Here is a 19,597-nt window from a genome sequence, read left to right on the forward strand (position 1 = left end):
TATATATATATATATATGTACATCTGTAGGTATATTTTTGGGGAGTTGAAAAGTGGGCGTTAAGTTGGCTAATGAAAATTACCAGGCAACGCGGCAAACGCATGTGAGTTTGTTTTGCCTGCTTGATTATAATGAGCACAAATTACGTTGATTCGTTGCCTTTTTGGGGTTCGCTTTGATTCGGTTGCGGTTGCAATTTGTTTTTTGACACAAGCCCCAGCTTTTTCTCTCTGTGTGTGAGTGTGTGTGGCTTTGTGTGTTTTTGTGGGGCCTCTCATTAGTTGGTCGAGGAATTTCATTGGCTTTACCTTTTAATTTGATTAATACAGCCGCCCGACTTGCCCTTTTGCTTCGGCTGATTCTGTATTTATTTTCTATTTTCTATTTTGTATTAATGCCGGCGCACGCAACAAAAACAACAAAAATCATTAATAAATCGGTTGAATTGGAAGCTTTGTGTTTTCCTTATTTTTGTTTGTATTTCTGACTCAGCCCAGCACTTGAGACTTTATTCAATTCGATTCGATTGCAATAAGTGTATTTGAATTCGCGCTACGCGAAAGTCAGCGAGTCCTTTCACAAAAGTTTGACAAAATTCGGGCAGCAGGACCAAGGACGAGTGACTACCGCACGTGTTGACGCTTCAAACAAAACTGTTGCGCGGCTGAAGAAGACGCCACAACAAAGTCGAATCCTTGCCAGGACTTGGCAGGCGGCCCTCGGCTCCGATGGCTCCACAGTGGCAGCCGAAGGGTCCTTCGGCTGGCAATCGGATCCTTGAGGACTGCCGTTGGCTGTGGAACAGTCCGGCGGCCCTTGCTATCGCTTCCTGTTTACAAAACTGGCCATCGGCGCCTGCGCCCCATCCTCAATTTCCTGGCCGACGGCCAGCCGAATGCACGAAAGGACTCGAGCCGAATGCAAACGATTTGCCAGCCGAGCCGAAGTACGAGTGCTCATCCACCTCGTGGTGAATTTCATTTAGCCGGCGACGGAGAGAGTTTGTTTACGTTTTGTGTTTACATTCCACGATGGCAACTGGAAACTGGAAACACGTGGCTGCCATGGAAAAAGGAGCACAATAAAAAAAAGGACGAAGCATGGGGTTACGCCAGGAGTTCAATTCAGGAGTTCGTTGAATCGCAGCGTCGTTAGACGGAAATGGAATGTTGGCAAGTGCCATTGAGGAGCTGATTTTATTGACTGGCAGCCGAGCAGCGAGTTTCAAAACAGAGGATTAAATTCTAAGGATTCACACGAAGTGGCCTTGCCCAAATTGCCTTAAATTCGAAATACGTTTAATAACTTACTCGGTGAGTTATTGCAAAAATCTTTTATAGTTTAAATATTAAAAAAAAAATGTTATTTTGCTATGAATATTTTTGAGCACTAAGAAGCAATATTTCGTAACTAAAGTATGTTGTTTTTACGTTTGCATTGCATAATACAACAATAGCATACCTCTACAATTTTAAATAAAATTAAACTCCCACGCCGACAGTTTAAGACTTGGCTGAGCATTTTTTTGCAGCTCCTTCCGCATCCGGAAAATGCAAAAGTATCTGGCAGATGCAACCTCAGTCCCGGCTCCTGCTACCCTTAGATTTGGACTCCTGAGTCCTGAGTCCAGAGTTTTCTGAGTCCAGAGTTCCGAGTCCAGCGTTGTGAGTCTCGGCTTCCGTTCTGCCTGCATTTCGTGCGCATTTTTCCATCTGATTTGACATTTGTGCTAGGTAAACACAAGAATGCCGGCAACTTTTAATAAGAGCAAGTAAGTGGACTTGGTTTGGGGAGGTGTCGAGTGGTGTGCCGACTGCCGAGCGCCGAGATTCTGGCCAGTCTTGGCCAGAAACGCTTTTAACTTGCCACACTCTGTGCTATGTGTGTGTGTGTGGCTGTGTGTGTGTGAGTGTTTGTTCGTGTGCCCCCTGTTGGCTCTTTTGAGCAATTTAGTTTGCTGCCATTTGCCACAAGTGAAATTCGCTTTTTTGGGCCGCCACGGCGTATGCGTCATGTGTTTGCACTCCACTTGTTCTCTGTGGCGTAGGATGAGTTCTGAAGAACTTCCCCCTCTCCCCCCTTCCCCCAATTTCCCCCCTACAAAGTGCTACATAAACCGAACTCAACTGAGCTAAACCGAAACTGAACTGAGAACCCAAACGAACCAAACAGAACTCAACTGAACTGAACTGAACTGAGCTGAACTGGTCTAACTAGCTGGCCGTCGAATGTTTGTTTGTTTGCGCAATTTTAATTAAATTTTTAGCATTGCTCGTGTTTTGTTTGGCACGAAATTTAAAGCAAATTAATTGGCGCCCAATAATAATGGAGAAGTCAAGTAAAATGTTTGCCAGTCGGTAAGTAATTTTAATTAATTTCCCGCGCCCCCCCACTCCCCCCTTTGCTGTTCGGCCAAAAGCTAAAATTGCAATTGCAATCAATGCGAAATCAAGTCAAAAGCCCAATCAAGTTGTTTCAATAGTGGGGCAATAGTTGGGGGGGTGCTGAGTATTTGGGTGGTTCAGTGGTTGAGAGTGGTGCGAACTGCAGGTGTTGGGCCCCATGAAAAAAATGGTGCGGAAAAGCAAAGTACCCTGTAGTTTTAACTTGATAAATAGGTATAATAAAGTAAAAGAAGAACGACGTGTTATATATAGTAGTATGTTTAATTAAATAAATGCAAATGTTACAAACATTATTGTGTTGAACTGCCCCACTGTGCCGGCATACCCTGCTACCGCGGCTACCCTGGCAAGTGGCAAGTGGCACACGTGAGACAGGAAACGGCCTTCAGCCCCACATGTCCAAAAGTTCTTTATTACCTTCGTAGCTGGATTATTAAAATTTCATCGAATTACGTGCGAATAATACGAAAGTGCCCTCCATTCCCGTCTCTATCTACCGTAGCGCTTTTCTATTTTCCTCCAGTCGCTGCCAGTCAGTGTACAATTAAGTTTAGCAGCCAAGTGGAAAACTAAGACAAACCCCAGATATCGGTGAGCAAAACTTATCAATTTTTTATTGCATTCCCGTGCCGCATTAAGTTCGCTCAAGGTTGCACTTTCCGTGCCGTGGCAAAGAAAGGAAAATAGAAAAAAGAAAAACAAAAAATGAAGAAAATTAATAAAAACCAGCCACAAAAATACATGTCGAAATACCTACATACATAGAGATGAAGCGAATGTGGAAAGCTATGGCATTTCTGCAGCTTCTACGATGATGATGCTGATGATGATGAGTGGGCTGCCCCACAATAAAGCAAAACTTTTTTGATTACTTTATGCTAACGGCAGCTGCGTCGCGTTCACATTTAGTTTTTGGCTTTGGCCACAAAGTAATTGCAGGGCCAGCACTGAAAAAAAAACAGAAGCAGTGTATAGCTTGGGAAATGACCAGCCAAACGACAGATGTCTGTACATGGCCAGTCTGCCATGCGGCGACTTGCGGCGCCACACAGCCACACATATTGAGCGAGTTATGAAACTGGGTAGCGAGAAATTGCATTTGGATTTTTGGGGTGCCCAATGGAGGTCAGTAGTACCCTGTACTGTTGCCTGTATAAAAACAAAATTTGATTTGAATATTAAACAAAATAATACAATTTGTACAGAACTTTGCTGATAAATCTAGGTCTTTTACAATTATACTGTATATTACAAAGGACTCTATTAAAAATATTACAAACGATTCTATTAAAAATATTACAAACGATTCTATTAAAAATATTACAAACGATTCTATTAAAAATATTACAAACGATTCTATTAAAAATATTACAACGAATTCTTTAGAAAAGGTATTCGCATAAGCTAAAAAATCTGACAAAATTTTCAGCTCATCCTTATACTCCTAATATATTTATATAGGGTATTCAGCGAGTCGCAGTGAATGTGCGGCAAATGTAATTAAGCGAATGACGCTTGAAATGCGCGAGCTTGACCGCTCATAAAACTTTGACAATGCCCACCAGCCACGCCCCCTTCCGGAGCAGCCCCTTTCGCCTTCGCCCCCGCACTGTGCCCACTTGTTTTTTACGCCCCAGTGAATGACCGCTTTATTAGCCAAGTGACATTTGAATCCTGGCTAACAGAGAACAAGGAAGGGAAAAAAGCGAAGAAAAGTAATAAAAAAAAGTGGCCTACAAGAATATGCATTACTCATACGACAAAAATTACATTTACGAAGCGCCGGCTGAATCGACAGGTCGAGATTGCGATTGGGAATGGGATTGGGGTTATTCATGGGCTAGGATTCATGTAGGGATTGGGTTTGGAGCAAGTGGCTCGGATGGTGGCTGCTGGGCCAGAAAATGGAACTGGACTGGCCACAGTTGATTGGTTAGCACTAAGCGGGAAATTTGCTTGCCATAAATGTCGGTTAGACACCAGCAGCCTTTCTTTACTTTTTTTTTAGTGCCCCTGTTTTTCCTGCACCACAAGAATTTACATGCGCTCAAATTTTTAGTCGCCGCTTTTTTCTGTTCTTTTGCCAGCCGCTGGTCATTGCCTATATATACATATATATATATATACATATGTGCATAATATATTTAAGGCAACAAATGTGTGTGCAGTGTTAACTTGGCTAGCCAAAAATGTTGAGAGCCGGCTAAAGTTTGTGCAGCATCCCTGGCAGCCTCGTCTGATGGCCAACACGCCCCCCGTTTTCCCGTTTTCCCGTTTTTCCAGCCCTCTGCTTGCATATGTGCCGGTTAAGTGGTTTTTGTGGCTGAAAAGCAGAAAACTCATTAAAGTTTATTTCAAACACCAACAGCAGCACAAAATGGGGGGAGGGGGGATTGCGGGGGTTTTTAGCAAAGTTCGGTCAAAAATTAAGACATATGCTGGGGCTAAAACCGAAACTGAAACTGAAACAGAAACTGAAGCAGAAAGAGAACAGCAACGAACTTCACAGTCTTTGTCCATATCTATCTAACTATCTATATCTATACAGTTATGCATGTCTCCGACTTGACACTTGAAGTTCCCCCCCAACCCTCTCTCCCTCTCTCCCGCTCTATGCATATGTATGTACTATATATGTGTGTGTTTACAACAACATGTGCATGTGGAGAAGAGGCGGTTGGAGGTTTTGGGCCACTTTTGCTGCGGTTTTCTGGCCCCAAAAACTTTGCCAAGTGCAGCGAGTTCCACGTCATGTGGAGCCCTATATCACCGAGGGGGGAAAGGGGGGGCGGGGGGTGGAGATCCTCCAAAGAACAACAAAACTCCCATTGAGTAAGCCACGAGGGTCAATTTACTCAATACCCAAATTTGCACTGCCACTGAGGAAGCGGAAAACCACATATTTCATATATATTTCGCATATATGCGAATTGCCAATCATAATCCAATGGTATTTATGCATTTTCTTATATATTTTGATCCTTTTTATTTACTTTTTTTTTCCTTCACTTTTGTTGAAACAAAGCTGCTGAAAAACAGGAATATATGTGGATACAGACACACACGTGCAGTGCAAGGAGCGCAGGACCTGCGTTAAATATGACATTATATTCTCTGTGTCGCAGCATGTGTTTGGTTAGTTGGTCATTTGGTCACTTGGTCATTTGGTCATTTGGTCATTTGATCATTTGGTCATTTGATCATTTGGTCTGCGGGCTGCTGTACTGCAGCTGGACTGCTTTGTAATGCTGCTGCGGCACTTGGCACAAATTAAACAATCTGTTGACAACTATTGGCCACAAAATCTTTGTTAATTGCCTTTTTGTCTGGCCTCAAGGCGGGCGTGTAGTGTAACTAATGGACCACCCACAGTTTGCTAATTGCTTTGACCCCGCCCCGCCCCGCCACGCCCCTTTCGTGTGCGTCTGCCTTCTGTTTTCTGTTTTTGGTAGCAATGATAGCAATGATATGCAATTAATATAATCGGCTGCTGTTTAAATTGCAATCTGCTGAATTTAAGTACACTTCAACCGCACACCAGCAATTGCACACACACCAACACACACACATGCGTGCAAGCGTTCTATGGTCTCGAAATCAAATTGGAATCAAGCAGGGCGGCCTAATGGGTAGCACAAGGTAATGCGGATTATAGGAAAACCCACTCAATTCTTAATTCCAATCGAAAAGGTAATAAAAGAAGAGAGAAACCCGACTATCAGATACCCTTGCCCCCAGGTACTCACCCCTTTCCTCTCTTCCGCTCTTTCCACGTCAGCGCTGACAGCTGGTTGTAGCTCCTGGAAAATAGGTAGCTCAGGCACTTCCTCCAGTAGGTCGAAATATCACATATCATTGCACCACTCACTCACAATTAGTTTTTTTAAAAAAAACATCGAATAAGTGGTTTGCTTAAGTAGGACTTTTGAGAAGCGCAGAGAAGGGCACATGTATTTTGGTATTATTTAGTATTAAGTATTTAGTATTATTTAGTATTTAGTATTATTTAGTATTTACTACTTACTATTATTTAGTATTTAGTATTATTTAGTATTTACTACTTAGTATTATTTAGTATTTACTAATTAGAATTATTTAGTATTAGTATTATTCATTATTTCCTTTTAATGTACCCCGTTAGCTACACAAAACCTGGCAATTGAATAGATTTCAGGCTGTCTTATCGGAGATCAAAGGTCAGTCGAGCTGTGAGACACAACTTAGTGCACAAGTCGCAGTCACAGCAGTCACAGTAGTCACAGCAGGGACACTGAAATGGAAACGTTGAGGAAAGAAACAATCTAATTTAAAGTTTACAAGTTGCGAGCCAAACAACAAATGTACACAGCCGAGAAAGTGAAAGAGACGACGCGATGCGATGCGATGCGGCAGGGCGAGAGAGAGAGAGAGACAAGGAGTGAAGAGAGCAGCGAGAGAAAGGGATATGGCGAGGCGGAAAGGACTTGCAACATGCAATTTGTTATCTCAAGTATGCAAAATTATGAAAGTTTATTTAAAAGTTATGCCACGGCCCGCTCTTTTGGCTGCCAGGAAAGCCAGCCAACCAAGCAGGATAATAATTGTGCCGCCTCTGAAGCGGCAGACGCAGATACTTTTCCCACACAGATACTTTTCCCCACACAGATACTTTTCCCCACACAGACACTTGCCGCACACACACACACACACACACACACATATACAAAACGAGAGTCCTTCTCACACATTATTCAAGTTAGCGGCGACAATTTATTAGTTTTACAATACAACTTGGCAAATTGGTGTATAAATCTTGGTGCCTCGTGAGGCCACTCCTTTCTACACTCCCTTCAAAATGCTCCTCTGATCTTGGCTGCATCCACAAAGCTGCCAGCAAGGGTCCTTCGAGTCCTTCGAGGCGGATCGCGGATTATATGCTATCTGCCTTGTGTCGTTGAATAAATGTTATCAATAAGCGGTCATCATATCCCGACTCCACAGTAGAAGAATCGTGGTAAAAATACAATAAAATCCTGTCACCAAAATTAGGATCACAAACAGTTTAGAGCAGTATAGACAGCAGTTTGCCAGCTAAGAAAATTGCACTTTGCAGCTCTGTTTTATTCATCGGGTTCGTTGAATCGGGTTTCGGTGTAGTTCTGCGAGGAGCACTTTTAACATGTCCCTCCCATATGCTGGCTTGGTTTCCCAATGCAATGAATGATACTTGACCAGTCGAGTTGGGGATCTCTATGGGTTTTGTGTCTTGTTCCGCCATCCGTCCCAAGAAAATGGCCAAGAAAACCAGACGCAATGCGTGCATATTGCGAGATGAATGTAGAGAGACTACGACTGTTTACGCAATAAAATCTCCACACACGCTTTTTAAAAAAAATATACCACGAAAAAGATGATTAAGAAGAATAATGTGTATGGTTTGTATTTTTACCATTTAATATAATTTATAATTGTTCTGCTATCAGTATTTTGCGATTTCGTATTGCTGAACTCGATTAACACTCGGAAAAACTGGTACTCTTTTCCTCATCTTGCCTACACTTCCCAAGATGTTATCTTATACAATTAATTTTAAATCAAATTACATTTATATGGTATTCTCAGTTCCTAACAAATTGTACTAAGGTTTCTTACAATCATATGTTATTTGTTCTTTTCGAGGAACCCTAATATGGGGACGAACATCAGACGGCGGCGGCAGCTTGCGCTTTATGATTTAATAACGTTGCATGGGTGTGCGACCCCCTTTCTTCTCACCCCCTTTTCGCAGCCCCCACAGCCACCCATGCACATTACCAACAACAACGTGCTCGTTGGCTGGGCGCTGAATTGGTTGCACTGGCAGAAATCAAGAGCATGTATCAGAGAAAATGCTAAATAATTGGCATGACAAACTTGAGTTGCCTAATTAAAATTACTATTTAAATGTGTTAAATATAGAAGGTGCAACTAGAAGCATGTATCAGAGAAAATGCTAAATGATTTGCATGACAAATTTGAGTTGCCTAATTAAAATTACTATTTAAATGTGATAAATATAGAAGGTGCAACTAGAAGCATGTATCAGAGAAAATGCTAAATGATTTGCATGACACATTTGAGTTGCCTAATTAAAATTACTATTTAAATGTGTTAAATATAGAAGGTGCAACTAGAAGAAATTTGTAAGCAAGAAACCTAATTACTTTTCAATTAAATTACATTTTTTTTAATTTTTATTTTCTTTTACCAATTTCTATTGATATGCCAAAAAGAAGGTTGCATGTTAGCTGCTAGCATTTTCTGTTATTTTCCTGGTTAAAAACATTCTTAGGATATTAACACCATTTTTTTCCAGTGCTTTTTTTGAGCTGGTTTTTGGTCTGGGCGTTGTTGTCGTCTTGGGCCTCGTCGGGCGCTCACATTATCTGGCTCTGGTGCATGTCATCGCTGGGAAAAGTTGTCTCACCCCTCCCGCCGCTTTTCCCGCCGCTTTTCCCGCCGCTTTCCCCTCGCTTTTCTGCACAGTGTCATCTCCCGTTGTCCCTGTCGTCATCGTCGGGCCATATTAAATTGTGTTAAAACACTTGCGCCATGCATGTCACACGGCACCTGCCCCCCTCCCCCCTTCCCATACCCCGTCCTTGGGAAATTCGCCACCCACCACCCCCTGCTACCCTCTTTTGTGCAATGGCGCGTGTTTTGCCATGTAACTCGTTTTGTCGCCCAGCTCCTTTGCTCCCTTGCTTCTTTTCTCAGCGTTTCTTTTTCCTTTTTATTTTTTCCATTTTTTTTCCTTTTTTTTTGGGGTAAGGTAGCTTTTTTATGCCCGCTTCATTTCCGGCAAATTAAAACGCATACGGCACCACACGAGTAACATTCTGCTGGATCGCTGAGAGGCGATGAAAAAAATTGTACAAAATATATATCAAGTAAAATGAAATGAACACTAATTTTGCAGTCGTGACACTCGAAGTTTTCATTTTTTTTTATTTTTTGGTTTTTTTTTGGGAGTATTGCCTCTGGAGTCACATAATTTCTGGTTCAGTTTTGCCCACTTTCCAATTTTATTTGTCTGCCAGGGGATTGGCAGTCAGCACTATTCACTCTGCACTATAGTATATATGTTATATATGCATGTTGTTTATTTTTGCGCTCTTTATTTGTATGTTGTTGTAATATTTCGCCATTTTCTGTTTGCACCTCGCCTCATAATTAAAAGCTGCACTACGAATTTTTCAATAACAGCCATAAATCAGGCATATGGAAGCCAAGGGAGTTGGTCATAAATAACTTTACAGCCACACACACACACACACGCACACTCAGATGTGTGTGTGTTTCGACAAAGCGAAACGGCCCAAACGGTGGGCGGATCGGGGGGGGCGGGGCAGTGCAGTGCAGGACACAAGTTGGGGGCGTGGCCGAGCAGACTCCACATCGATGGCCCAGTCAGGCATGAAAAGCCCCCACTTGGCTCCTTATTAGTCATGCCTCAGATCGCCCGACGACACTCGCGGTAAATGCAATCGAAAGTCGAGGAAAGCGAATTAAAGCGGCCAGCTGGAGGAAAGCAGGGGAAAATGATGCGATTAAAGATGGAATTAACAGCTACTTTAAAGTAGCCTATAAAATACTTAAGTAGCCCTCGCTAACTGGGCAGTAATTTATACCTAAGCAATAAGTACGTTAGTTCAAATGATTATACTGCCCAGTTCTAGATTGATTACCTGTGTTTGCAAATACAAATTTTAGAAAAGCCAGCAGTGTTTTATATCATTTAAATACTCGTAAGCAACGTACGACTTCTCATGCAACATGTAACCTGCAACATGCGCCCTTTATAAGTTATCGACTTACTTCGCTCGAGGCCAAATCGCATTGTTGCCATCATTCCCATTTGTCGGTAGCTGTGCTGCTTTTAATTATGGGTTCCTAACCCACAAACAAACACACACATGGGATGTATGATGTATGTATGATATGTGCATGTGGACTTAGAGCGGTTCGTAAGTATAGATTGCGGTTGCCGTGCTGGACCCCACCTATCCTTTTATTCCATAGGTTGCATATGTATAAGAGGAAATTAAAAATATATGCTGCATTTGGGCAGCTCTCTTTCGTTTGCCTGAGTGTGTCTGTGTCTATGTGTGTGTGTGGGTGTGTGTGCATGGGTGTGTGTGGGACAGGATGTGTTGCCTACTTTTTGGCATTCGCCAGGCTCTTTTTGTCTGCTCACTTGTTGGTTGGGTTTTGTTTGCTTGTTTGCTTTGTTTTCCACATGGGCCACATTATTATGATGTCTCTTCTCTTTTCGCCTGAATGAAGTGCATCGCACATAGGGGAGTCGAGTGTGTGGGTGTGTGGGTGTATGTGCAAGTCCTAGAGATGCCAAACTATTGTAACTCATCAGTTAAAATAACCTCGAAACTGGCACAGAAATATCTGTTTTGAGGTCATTTAAAGTAAACAACATTTCTTAGTAGTAAAAATGCATACAAACATGAATTACATTGTTTAAGTTATTGTTTGAATATTAATTATTGTTTATTATGCCAAACAACATCTAAGGAGGCCATTGACCATCGGCTGACCCTATTGCGCTTCGTGTCACGCTGCCATCGCCAAGGACACACACACACACACTCACATACTTACACACACGTTTCGTAGGTCGACTGGCAGCGTCAGCTTCGCGATTTTTCATCAAAGTCACGGCGGGCAAAAGTTGGCGAGATGCTGCCCCATTGTTGCTTCTGACACTGACACCGGAAATGAACACATTTTCCGGTGCCATACGTGAGCGCCTCTACCCGTGTGTGTGTGTGTGAGTCTGTTTGCACTCACACACACACACTCACACTGGGAGAGAAGCACACACACACACACACTGAGACGCACTGAGTCACACTGAGACCACCCACTGGGAGTTGGAAGATGGGAGATGGAAAGTCGCTTAATGTATTGTTTTCCAGCGCTGACTCTCGACTTTCAGCTTTTGACTCACGGATTTCAGCGTTCTGATTTCGAGTTTCGGTTCCCAGGAGGCCAGGACGAAAATACTCGCAGACCACGAAATGATCTCTCGCTTATTAGTGTCAAAGGCAAAGTCGAGCATCGGGAGCATCGGGAGCATCGGATACCAACTTCCGCCCAGCGAATTTAATTACTCCAGCGAAGGTGTTGATGAAATTGCTTTGCTTGCTGCGACTTTCAAGTGCTGAAAGTCGTGACAACTGCAGAAAAAGAACTATAACCCATTAGAACATTTATTAAATGCATCATACCTAGCAATGCTTATGATCATTTAAGTACCATTTAAAGTCTATATTCTTAAATAAAAAATAGTACGCCTTATATGTGGCAAAAATGTACAGTTTTTAATGGGAAGTTCTAAGTTATGAGAATGAGTATATTAAGTCATTGTAAGTCAAGTTCCTGCTAGTCTGCAGTTTAAAATTTTGATGCCATGGTTTCAACTTTCTCTCAGAACCAGCAGCTTTTTCTACTTTCTCTAACCATTTCGCTGTGTCGGATGGCTTCTTAATTAGCTGTTAAAACGTTTCGGCAGCTGCCAAAACAATTACACGCTTTATTTCCATGAACGGCACGTTTTACCTTGGCTGCAGCGCCACTGCGCGCCTGACCCCTGACCTCACTCCCCCCACTCCGCCCGCCCACACCCATCTGGGTTGCCACACCCACTGGAAACTCCTGTTGCTGCAGCTGGGAATCTAATCCCGGGGACTCAAATCGTTTTACGCTGTCGCCGCATGTGGGCATTAAGTTAAATGCCGGCGTAGACGACAGGAACAATGATGATGGGTTCTGCCCATCATCATGATAATGATGATAATAAGGGGGGTGGCGGATGGCGAATACGTGATTATGACGATAAGGTTCCGGATTCCCTATTCCGCATTCCGCCGCATCTGCCGGTGGAGCCCATCGAGTGAGTGAGTGAGTGCGGCGCAATCTGCTGATTTATATTATTGTCACGTTTATGGCCAGATTGGGATTGAAATTGAGACGACGGGCTTGGCTTAAATGTGGGTGTTGCAGCTTACGGTGCAATGCACTTTTTACAAGCAATTAAAGATAGTCGGCATAGATACATATGTATGTATGTATGTACATATGTATATACAGAAAGATATATAGATAAATCGGCGAATGTCTAGAGACAGCTGTAAATGAATAATGAACGCCAATTCAGCGAAAAATATATTCAATTCAATTTCGATGCGTCACTCCGGATTCGTCGCTCATTAATTTATGACAGTCATTTTTAACGCTTTGCTGCCCACGATGCCCTGCAAGTGACAGTTGATGCTGACGGCGTGCCACGCCCACCGCCCACTCAAAACGCTCTAACGCCCTCTAAGAACCACACCCACCCCCACCTCCAGCCACCCATTTAGCATGCGTCAAATATTCAAGCGCCATTTTTCAATTGAATTGAATGAATTTCTGAATTGAGTGCAGCATGAATGACGCTGGCGCTGCGACTAGTTGGCTTTGTTATCGTTATCCTGACAGGATCGGGCGATTGTTCTATTCCATGGATGTTGGCACATAACTACTCGCATAAACTGCCTAAAAGTATGCAGCACAATAAAGAAAACCCATTCATTGCGGTGAATCCTTGAATATGCAACTTAAGCATATAGTGCTGCATACTTTTAGGCACAAGTAAGATGCATCGAAGATTTCAATTTGAATCCGTTCGTTTGTATAGGGTATTACCCATTCGCTCACCTGTAGTTACCCATTTTTGCGAATGGTTCTATTCCGAATGATTTGTGTTTTTTTTTTCTGGGCCCCTTTGTTGACGAACGTCGAGGACAGAGCGGCTCCACGGCAAACGGGCCATTTGGCCGGACTCCAAAGTGGCCATATTTCACGCTCCTCTGATGGGCCTTGTCAACGTGGACACCCCCCCTGCTCCTCCTCCTGCTCCTGCTACTGCTCCTCCCCCTGCTCCTGCTACTGCTCCTCCCCCTGCTCCTGCTACTGCTCCCCCTGCTCCTCCTTCGACTGGTAGTCCTCCGTTTGGATGTCGTCGTTCGTGGGGCAGGACATTACACTTTAATTAACTACACAGCCAGTGCAATTGGATTTCTCCATTCCATTTCCAGCGCAACTCCAACTGCCACGCCCACATTTCGGCTAGTTTTTGTTGTTTTTTTTGTTGTGAGCTAATAAAACATTCAAAATATTTTTGTCGGCTCGTTTCTTGGACCGGGGAAGTGTGTAATTTTGCACATTTCATATGAAAAGTTGTCGAGCTCACGCAAAAAACTTTTGCCCACACACAAGGATGCAATGCAGTGGCGCACAGTGGAACTGTTTTTATTTTATTATTTACTCCATTAAAAGGCACGGAAAACATGGAATATATTTGCTAAATACAATTTATTTGTAAAGAATAGCTCGGGAATACATTTATGTGTACATTTCCTAATGAATTGGTTGTAAACATAAAGGCTTTCACTAATGAATCACTTCCTCTATAAGATGATAATAAAATAATAATAAAATACATTTTGAGGCATACTTCCTGCACTTGAAATATAATCCTAGCATGTAGAGAACATTTTCAAGCCCTGATTTAAAAACTTACTTTAATTGCAGACCATTTCGAAATCGCCACACGGTGCACAAGAAAAGTTTCTTTCGGCAAAGATTAACAGAACGCAGAGCCCAAAACCAAAAAGGGTTTGGGATAGGGATTTAGGGGGTTGGGGATGGGGATGTGCGTGTTTCTGGCGGCGCATGTTTGGCCATGTGGTAAACCAAATTATGTGCTTAGCAAGTTGCCGCTGCGACCAGAGTCAGTGCAACCAGCCAGGCAGCCAACCAGCCACCTCAGCCACCCGATCCTTTGTGGTGCACACTGCATGCAGCTGCATTTGCACAGAGCACCCACCGCACCGCACTGCACCTCCCCTCCTCTTTTGAGTGCTCCTTGCACTTGGCCGCCTTTCCTGGTGGCTCTGGTGGCAACAAGAGGTTTGCACAGGTGTTTCCAGCAGCAACTTTGCCAGCATGATTAAAAACTTTTACCGCAGCGCAGCAATAGAAATCCGAGACTTCGGCTACCAGCACATGCCAATGGCTGACAGGCAGGGATGTGACAATGCTTATTGTTTATTGCTAGCCAGGACCAGAAGGATAGCACTCCGTACTGATTTTATTACTTTCTTGACCAGAAAGATAAGTATCCATTCGTATACAAAATACAAGTATCATTTCGGATTCAAAACCCGCCTGCTGCCATAACAAACAACAACGACTGATAGTGTGTGTGTCATAAGCGTGTTTACATAGCGTACAAAAAAAAAGGAAATTCAAAATGCATTTTCAGGCCTCGAACATGAGAGTGAGGGGCGCAAGGGGTGTTGGTAATGAGGAGCTAGCCTCTGGCGAAGCAAAACATCTGGGAGTATAAGATCAAGTTAATGTACAGAACGGTGGACATGGCGATGATCACGACCAAATGGTATCATTTCTTCTTGGCATCCTTGAGGCCAGCGCCGGCGTTGAACTTAAAGAAAATGATGTCGCCGTCCTCGACGGTGTAGTTGCGTCCCTGTTGGCGATACTTGCCAGCGGCCTTGGCATTCACCTCACTGCCCTCCGCCTTGAAGTCCTCGAAGTGCATCACCTCGGCCATAATGAAGCCCTTCTCGAAGTCGGTGTGAATGCGACCGGCCGCCTGCGGTGCCTTGGTGCCCTTCTGGATGGTCCAGGCCTTCACTTCATCCGGTCCGGCGGTGAAGAAGTACTCCAGCTGCAGGCCCTTGTAGCCCGTCACAACGATCTTCTCCAGCATGCTCTTGCACTTGGTCTCCGTCTCGTAGGCCTTGCGCTCCAGCTCGTCCTTTTCGCTCAGCTGGTGCTCGAAGGCGCCGGAGAAGGGAATGAGCAGTGCACCGGGATCGTTCTTGTCGATCCACTCCTTGATCTTCGGCAGCCACTTGTTCTTCTTGCGGATAAAGTCCTTGTCAGAGAGGTTCACCAGGTAGATGACCGGCTTGGAGGTCAGGAACAGATACTTGTTCAAAGCCTCAATCTGAAAGAGCAACGTTGTGGGCAGCGTTAATAAGAACGGGAGGGAAAATCGAAAAATCACAAGGTCACACAAAAAATATCCACAGATTCTGTCCCTTTTGTGCTTTCGTACTTACATCATGGGCATTCCAGTCCTCGAAGCGCAGATGACGCTTCTGATCGATGAGGATTTCCTTGATCTTCAGCATCGAATCGTATTCGGGCTTGAGCTTCTTGTCGCCGCCACGGGCCACCACCTTCTCCAGTTTGTCCAAGTTCTTGAGCAGATTCTCCTCGTCCTTGAGGCGCAGCTCCTCGGAGATGATCTCCAGATCGCGCACTGGATCCACCTCGCCCTCCACGTGGGTCACATCCGGATCCTCGAAGGCGCGACACAAATGGAAAATGGCATCGCAGGCGCTGATGTGCGAGAGGAAGTCGTTTCCAAGTCCCTGACCCTCGGCGGCTCCCTTCACCAAGCCAGCAATGTCCACGACGTTCAAATAGGCAGGCACCACACTAGATTCGTACATATAAGTTTGTTTATGAATAATGAACTTAACAAAGAATGCAACTTGTTACGCGTGTTAAGTGTGTCTTTTGATGTAAGTACATGTCATTTACAAGCGAGGGCAAACTAAAATGGAAGGCATTCGGATGTTTCAACTCACCTGGCCGGCTTGTGGTACTCCACCAGGTAATCGAAGCGCTCATCGGGCACCGGAACACGACGTGTGGGTAAGGCAAAGGGCAGAAGGCATCAGCATCAGCAGGAGCAGATGAAAAGAAGAGGTGAGACGCATGTTAGTCGGTTTGACTTGGCTGGTTGCAAAGATACAAAAATATGAAAACAAAAACCAAAAGCCAAAAACGATTGACTGACTGACTGGCTGGCTTGGCTGGCAGCCCGGCAGCATCGGCGGCCAATCATGGCAATTTTCTATAATTTTGCGCCATCCGCAAAAGGGGCAGCGAAACCAAAATGAAGTCGCTCACAAATAAAAAGCCCAGGAAAATGAAACCGAAGCGAACCGAAGGCGGAGGCAATTTGCATATTGGGAACTGGATCTGATAAAATTGCTAAGGCCGCGACACGCCCCCAAACCGACAGACAGTGGAACATGGTTGTCTCAACAGCTACAAAGGTGCCTTTAATGAATAAATAAAGGTTTCCTAACTAAGCTGTAGACTTAAATGGAAGATGTTGCAAAGATGGCAAAGATGCAGATAGACTATTCTATGTTCTATACTCCAAAACAACGGGAAACATGAGAGCACAGTGTATTAGGTGCATAGAAAGGATAATCTATAAGATACAGACATAATCTATAAGATACAGCACGCTGTTTGCTGAGATTGCAAGTGTGGCATGGCTTATTAAAGTTACAAAGCTACAAACTAAGAATTATCTCTGATTTGCGACAATGTATATGGAAAACTGCATGATATACAGAAGTTATAATGAGCATAGTCTAGAACTGAGTTCCTAACTCCATATAGTCTGCGATTCTCTGAGATATCTGACTACGATACAGGCTAGCGAGGCTCCACTGTGGCTATTTTAGAAGGTCCAGTCAAGAGAGCAATTTGGAATTAGAAGCGGCGGCGGTTGCTCCTGGAGGCCATCGCTGCATCGCTGCATCGCCGGCATAAAAATTATATTCCACGAGATGATTACAATGATCGAGGAAATTGCCACCGCCTGCAGCTTCGCCTGATAATTGGCCATATATATATATGTATATATATATATATATATATATATGTGGTATATAGATATTGGGGAATACTTATTCTCATTCGGCTTGATGGTGCAGAAGGGGAAGTTCTCCGCGGGGGCGGCACTTTGGGTGAGAACGTTGAAAAAAGTGGACTTGCCCACGTTGGGAACGCCAACGATGCCGATTCTCAGGTTCGTTCCAATTCTGCCGATCAGTGGCTTGCGCTCCGGCTCGTCGTGCTTCTTGGGCGGCATCTTCGTTGATCTGCGGTGATTAGTTAGTTAGTTATATCCAATTAATCAAATAAATATATATATATGTATATATATGCATTTAGGTGGCAACTATTTATATGCTGCCGGACATAACCTCACTTTGCCGGCTGCTAACGCACCTTTTCAATAATCGCGTGGACGCTATCCGCTGAACTCAGCTGCAGCTGTGGATAAAGTTTCATTTAGTTAATGCCAAATGCACTTTACTCTCTGTTATTTACAAATATTTACGAATATTTGGGCGTCCGCTGTGTTTTTGCGGCTGACGGCGTGGAAGGAAAGAGAGCGAGCGAGATGGCTAGAGCGCAGTCAGCTGTCGCCGCGCGCAGGGTTGCATGCTGACTAGCGCCGCCGGGCGGATTAAATGGGCGGCGCGGCTTGGCACCGCAGGCGGTAGGGGGCGCCAGCGGGCAGGGCGCGTAATTTGAATTTCGCTCGAGGGCTATATTATTATCGTGCTGGCATTTCTGCATTTTACAACAGGTTTGCTTGGTCCTATTATATTATTATCATTATGTGGGCATGCATTTTGCGGAAGAGTCGCTTATCTTAAAATGAATGGGTTAATAAAAGAATACTATTTATAGTACTATATTGTTTTATTACTTACTAATTAAATGCTTCCAATTACACAATAGCCAATATATTGTGCTTAAAATACTGCTGTGTGTTTTCTATATTTTCTATTATATTTTGTACAATATTTTTATTGTTAACTATGCAATAACGCTGCCAAGTATTTCCACAATTCGATCAATTTGATGGTTTAATTTTGTCTAGATACCCATCTACCTCATGGCAACGTCTTTTTCTGGCCTTCTCTCTTCAGGTAAAAGCGATCAAGTTAACTGTCAAGGTCGTCGGGCCGACGCACGTACACGCAATTTGGCGGTTTAGTGAAAAGCCCGCAATAATCAATAATTTCGCATAATTAGCGAACCGATCGGCGGATCGATTCGCTGGCTTTATGGCCAACTGAAACGCAATCCACGGGATGGGGAAAAAAACGAAAAAACCGAGAAAAAACGACGGGAGGGGCAAAAGGGTGGTGTGGGTATCAGGTTTGTTGATCTTTCGCGATTGTTGGCAATCGATTTGGATCGTTGGGCGATGCGCTTTGATTGATTCGCTGGTCGCCGCGTTTATGGCCCTAATTAAAAGATCCGTTATGCGTGATCGGTCCACCTTTCGGTGTACGATCATTTCGGATCGGTACGATCATGTGCGTGCTAGAAAACTTACTTATAATTTCACGCTGTCTTGCCCTGCTCTCCCCGACCGACCAGTTTCTTTATTCAAGGCACCTCTTTGCGGTTGTCCGACCGTTTAAAAATCCATTTGCAACTGACCCTGGACAACTGTTTTTCATTTATTTCTCTCTTATTTATTTTTTTATTTTTTATGATGCACTGGAGCATGTAATACCTTTGTAATGTTTGTCCACACCAAACCGCAGCAGTAGAGATCCTTGCGGTCCACGCCTGCTGACGATTGCAAGTTGTTCGATCGCTTTGTGGTTTCATGCTGCTGCAAACCACCTGCATTCTGATCCTTGGCAGAAGTCAAATACTAGCTGAAAAATCAATAAGGCAACGGACAAAATCTACTATTACAATTACATTTTTATCAAATAAGATTGCAATCATAAAAAAATGTTTGTTCACACCTATAAAGAAACAAATTAGCAGCAAAGTACCATTTCCCAGAAATTCGTTATTAAATACACAACTTTCAACACAATTCCAAGGACTCTGCTGCGCTGCGCCCAAAAGTTATTCAATTTCCTACATGATTATTTAACGCTAAGCCAGCGTGTTTTGCATATTGTTTGTTGTTTGCGCTAATTAAGCTGACTTTTAATTGCCTTTTATTGCGCTTAATTATTGGAGTGGAGTCGCGTAGAAAATGGTGCCCGCATAAGGTCGCTGGCGAGAGAAAGAGGTTTGGGGCACGTATGTAGTGAGGTCTCATAAATTTGTATATATATGACTGGATAATTGCGGTTCCCGCGGAATTAGCCCAACGAGCCACCACGCATCTCGATTTCCACTCCCATTCGCACCCACATTACGCGCGGGGCGTGGCCACACAAAAAAAATACAGAAAACAAAAAAAATGTGAAAGAAGGGGGCCAGGGGAATGGGGGCGTGGCCACCGAGGGCAGGTG

At 43.7% G+C, this 19,597-nt stretch overlaps 1 protein-coding gene across 2 annotated transcripts; it reads right to left on the minus strand.

The window, feature by feature from the left end:
* Positions 1–14,680: 14,680 nt before the first annotated feature.
* LOC122624780 (obg-like ATPase 1) lies at positions 14,681–17,761 on the minus strand. Of its 2 annotated transcripts, none has more exons than XM_043804479.1 (6): positions 17,662–17,761; positions 17,550–17,594; positions 17,229–17,419; positions 16,106–16,166; positions 15,572–15,953; positions 14,681–15,456 (listed from the first exon to the last, which is right to left on the minus strand). In XM_043804479.1, exons 3-6 carry the CDS (start codon positions 17,407–17,409, stop codon positions 14,887–14,889), a joined length of 1,194 nt encoding a protein of 397 aa, XP_043660414.1. In that variant the 5' UTR covers positions 17,410–17,419; positions 17,550–17,594; positions 17,662–17,761; the 3' UTR covers positions 14,681–14,886. The 2 variants fall into 2 exon arrangements, with proteins under 2 accessions (XP_043660414.1, XP_043660415.1); XM_043804480.1 differs by having other exon boundaries at positions 17,652–17,752.
* Positions 17,762–19,597: the final 1,836 nt, after the last annotated feature.

The sequence above is a fragment of the Drosophila teissieri genome, chromosome X (genome assembly GCF_016746235.2).
Source record: "Drosophila teissieri strain GT53w chromosome X, Prin_Dtei_1.1, whole genome shotgun sequence".
NCBI lineage: Eukaryota > Metazoa > Arthropoda > Insecta > Diptera > Drosophilidae > Drosophila > Drosophila teissieri.

Excerpts from the sequence above, each read along its gene's own strand:
- LOC122624780 (XM_043804479.1), bottom strand. The coding sequence starts at position 17,409 with ATGCCGCCCAAGAAGCACGACGAGCCGGAGCGCAAGCCACTGATCGGC. Across the intron at positions 16,167-17,228 it reads CACCATCAAGCCGAATGAGA|GTCGTGTTCCGGTGCCCGAT; the intron begins ATAAGTATTCCC and ends CCTTACCCACAC. Across the intron at positions 15,457-15,571 it reads AGGACTGGAATGCCCATGAT|ATTGAGGCTTTGAACAAGTA; the intron begins GTAAGTACGAAA and ends TTGCTCTTTCAG.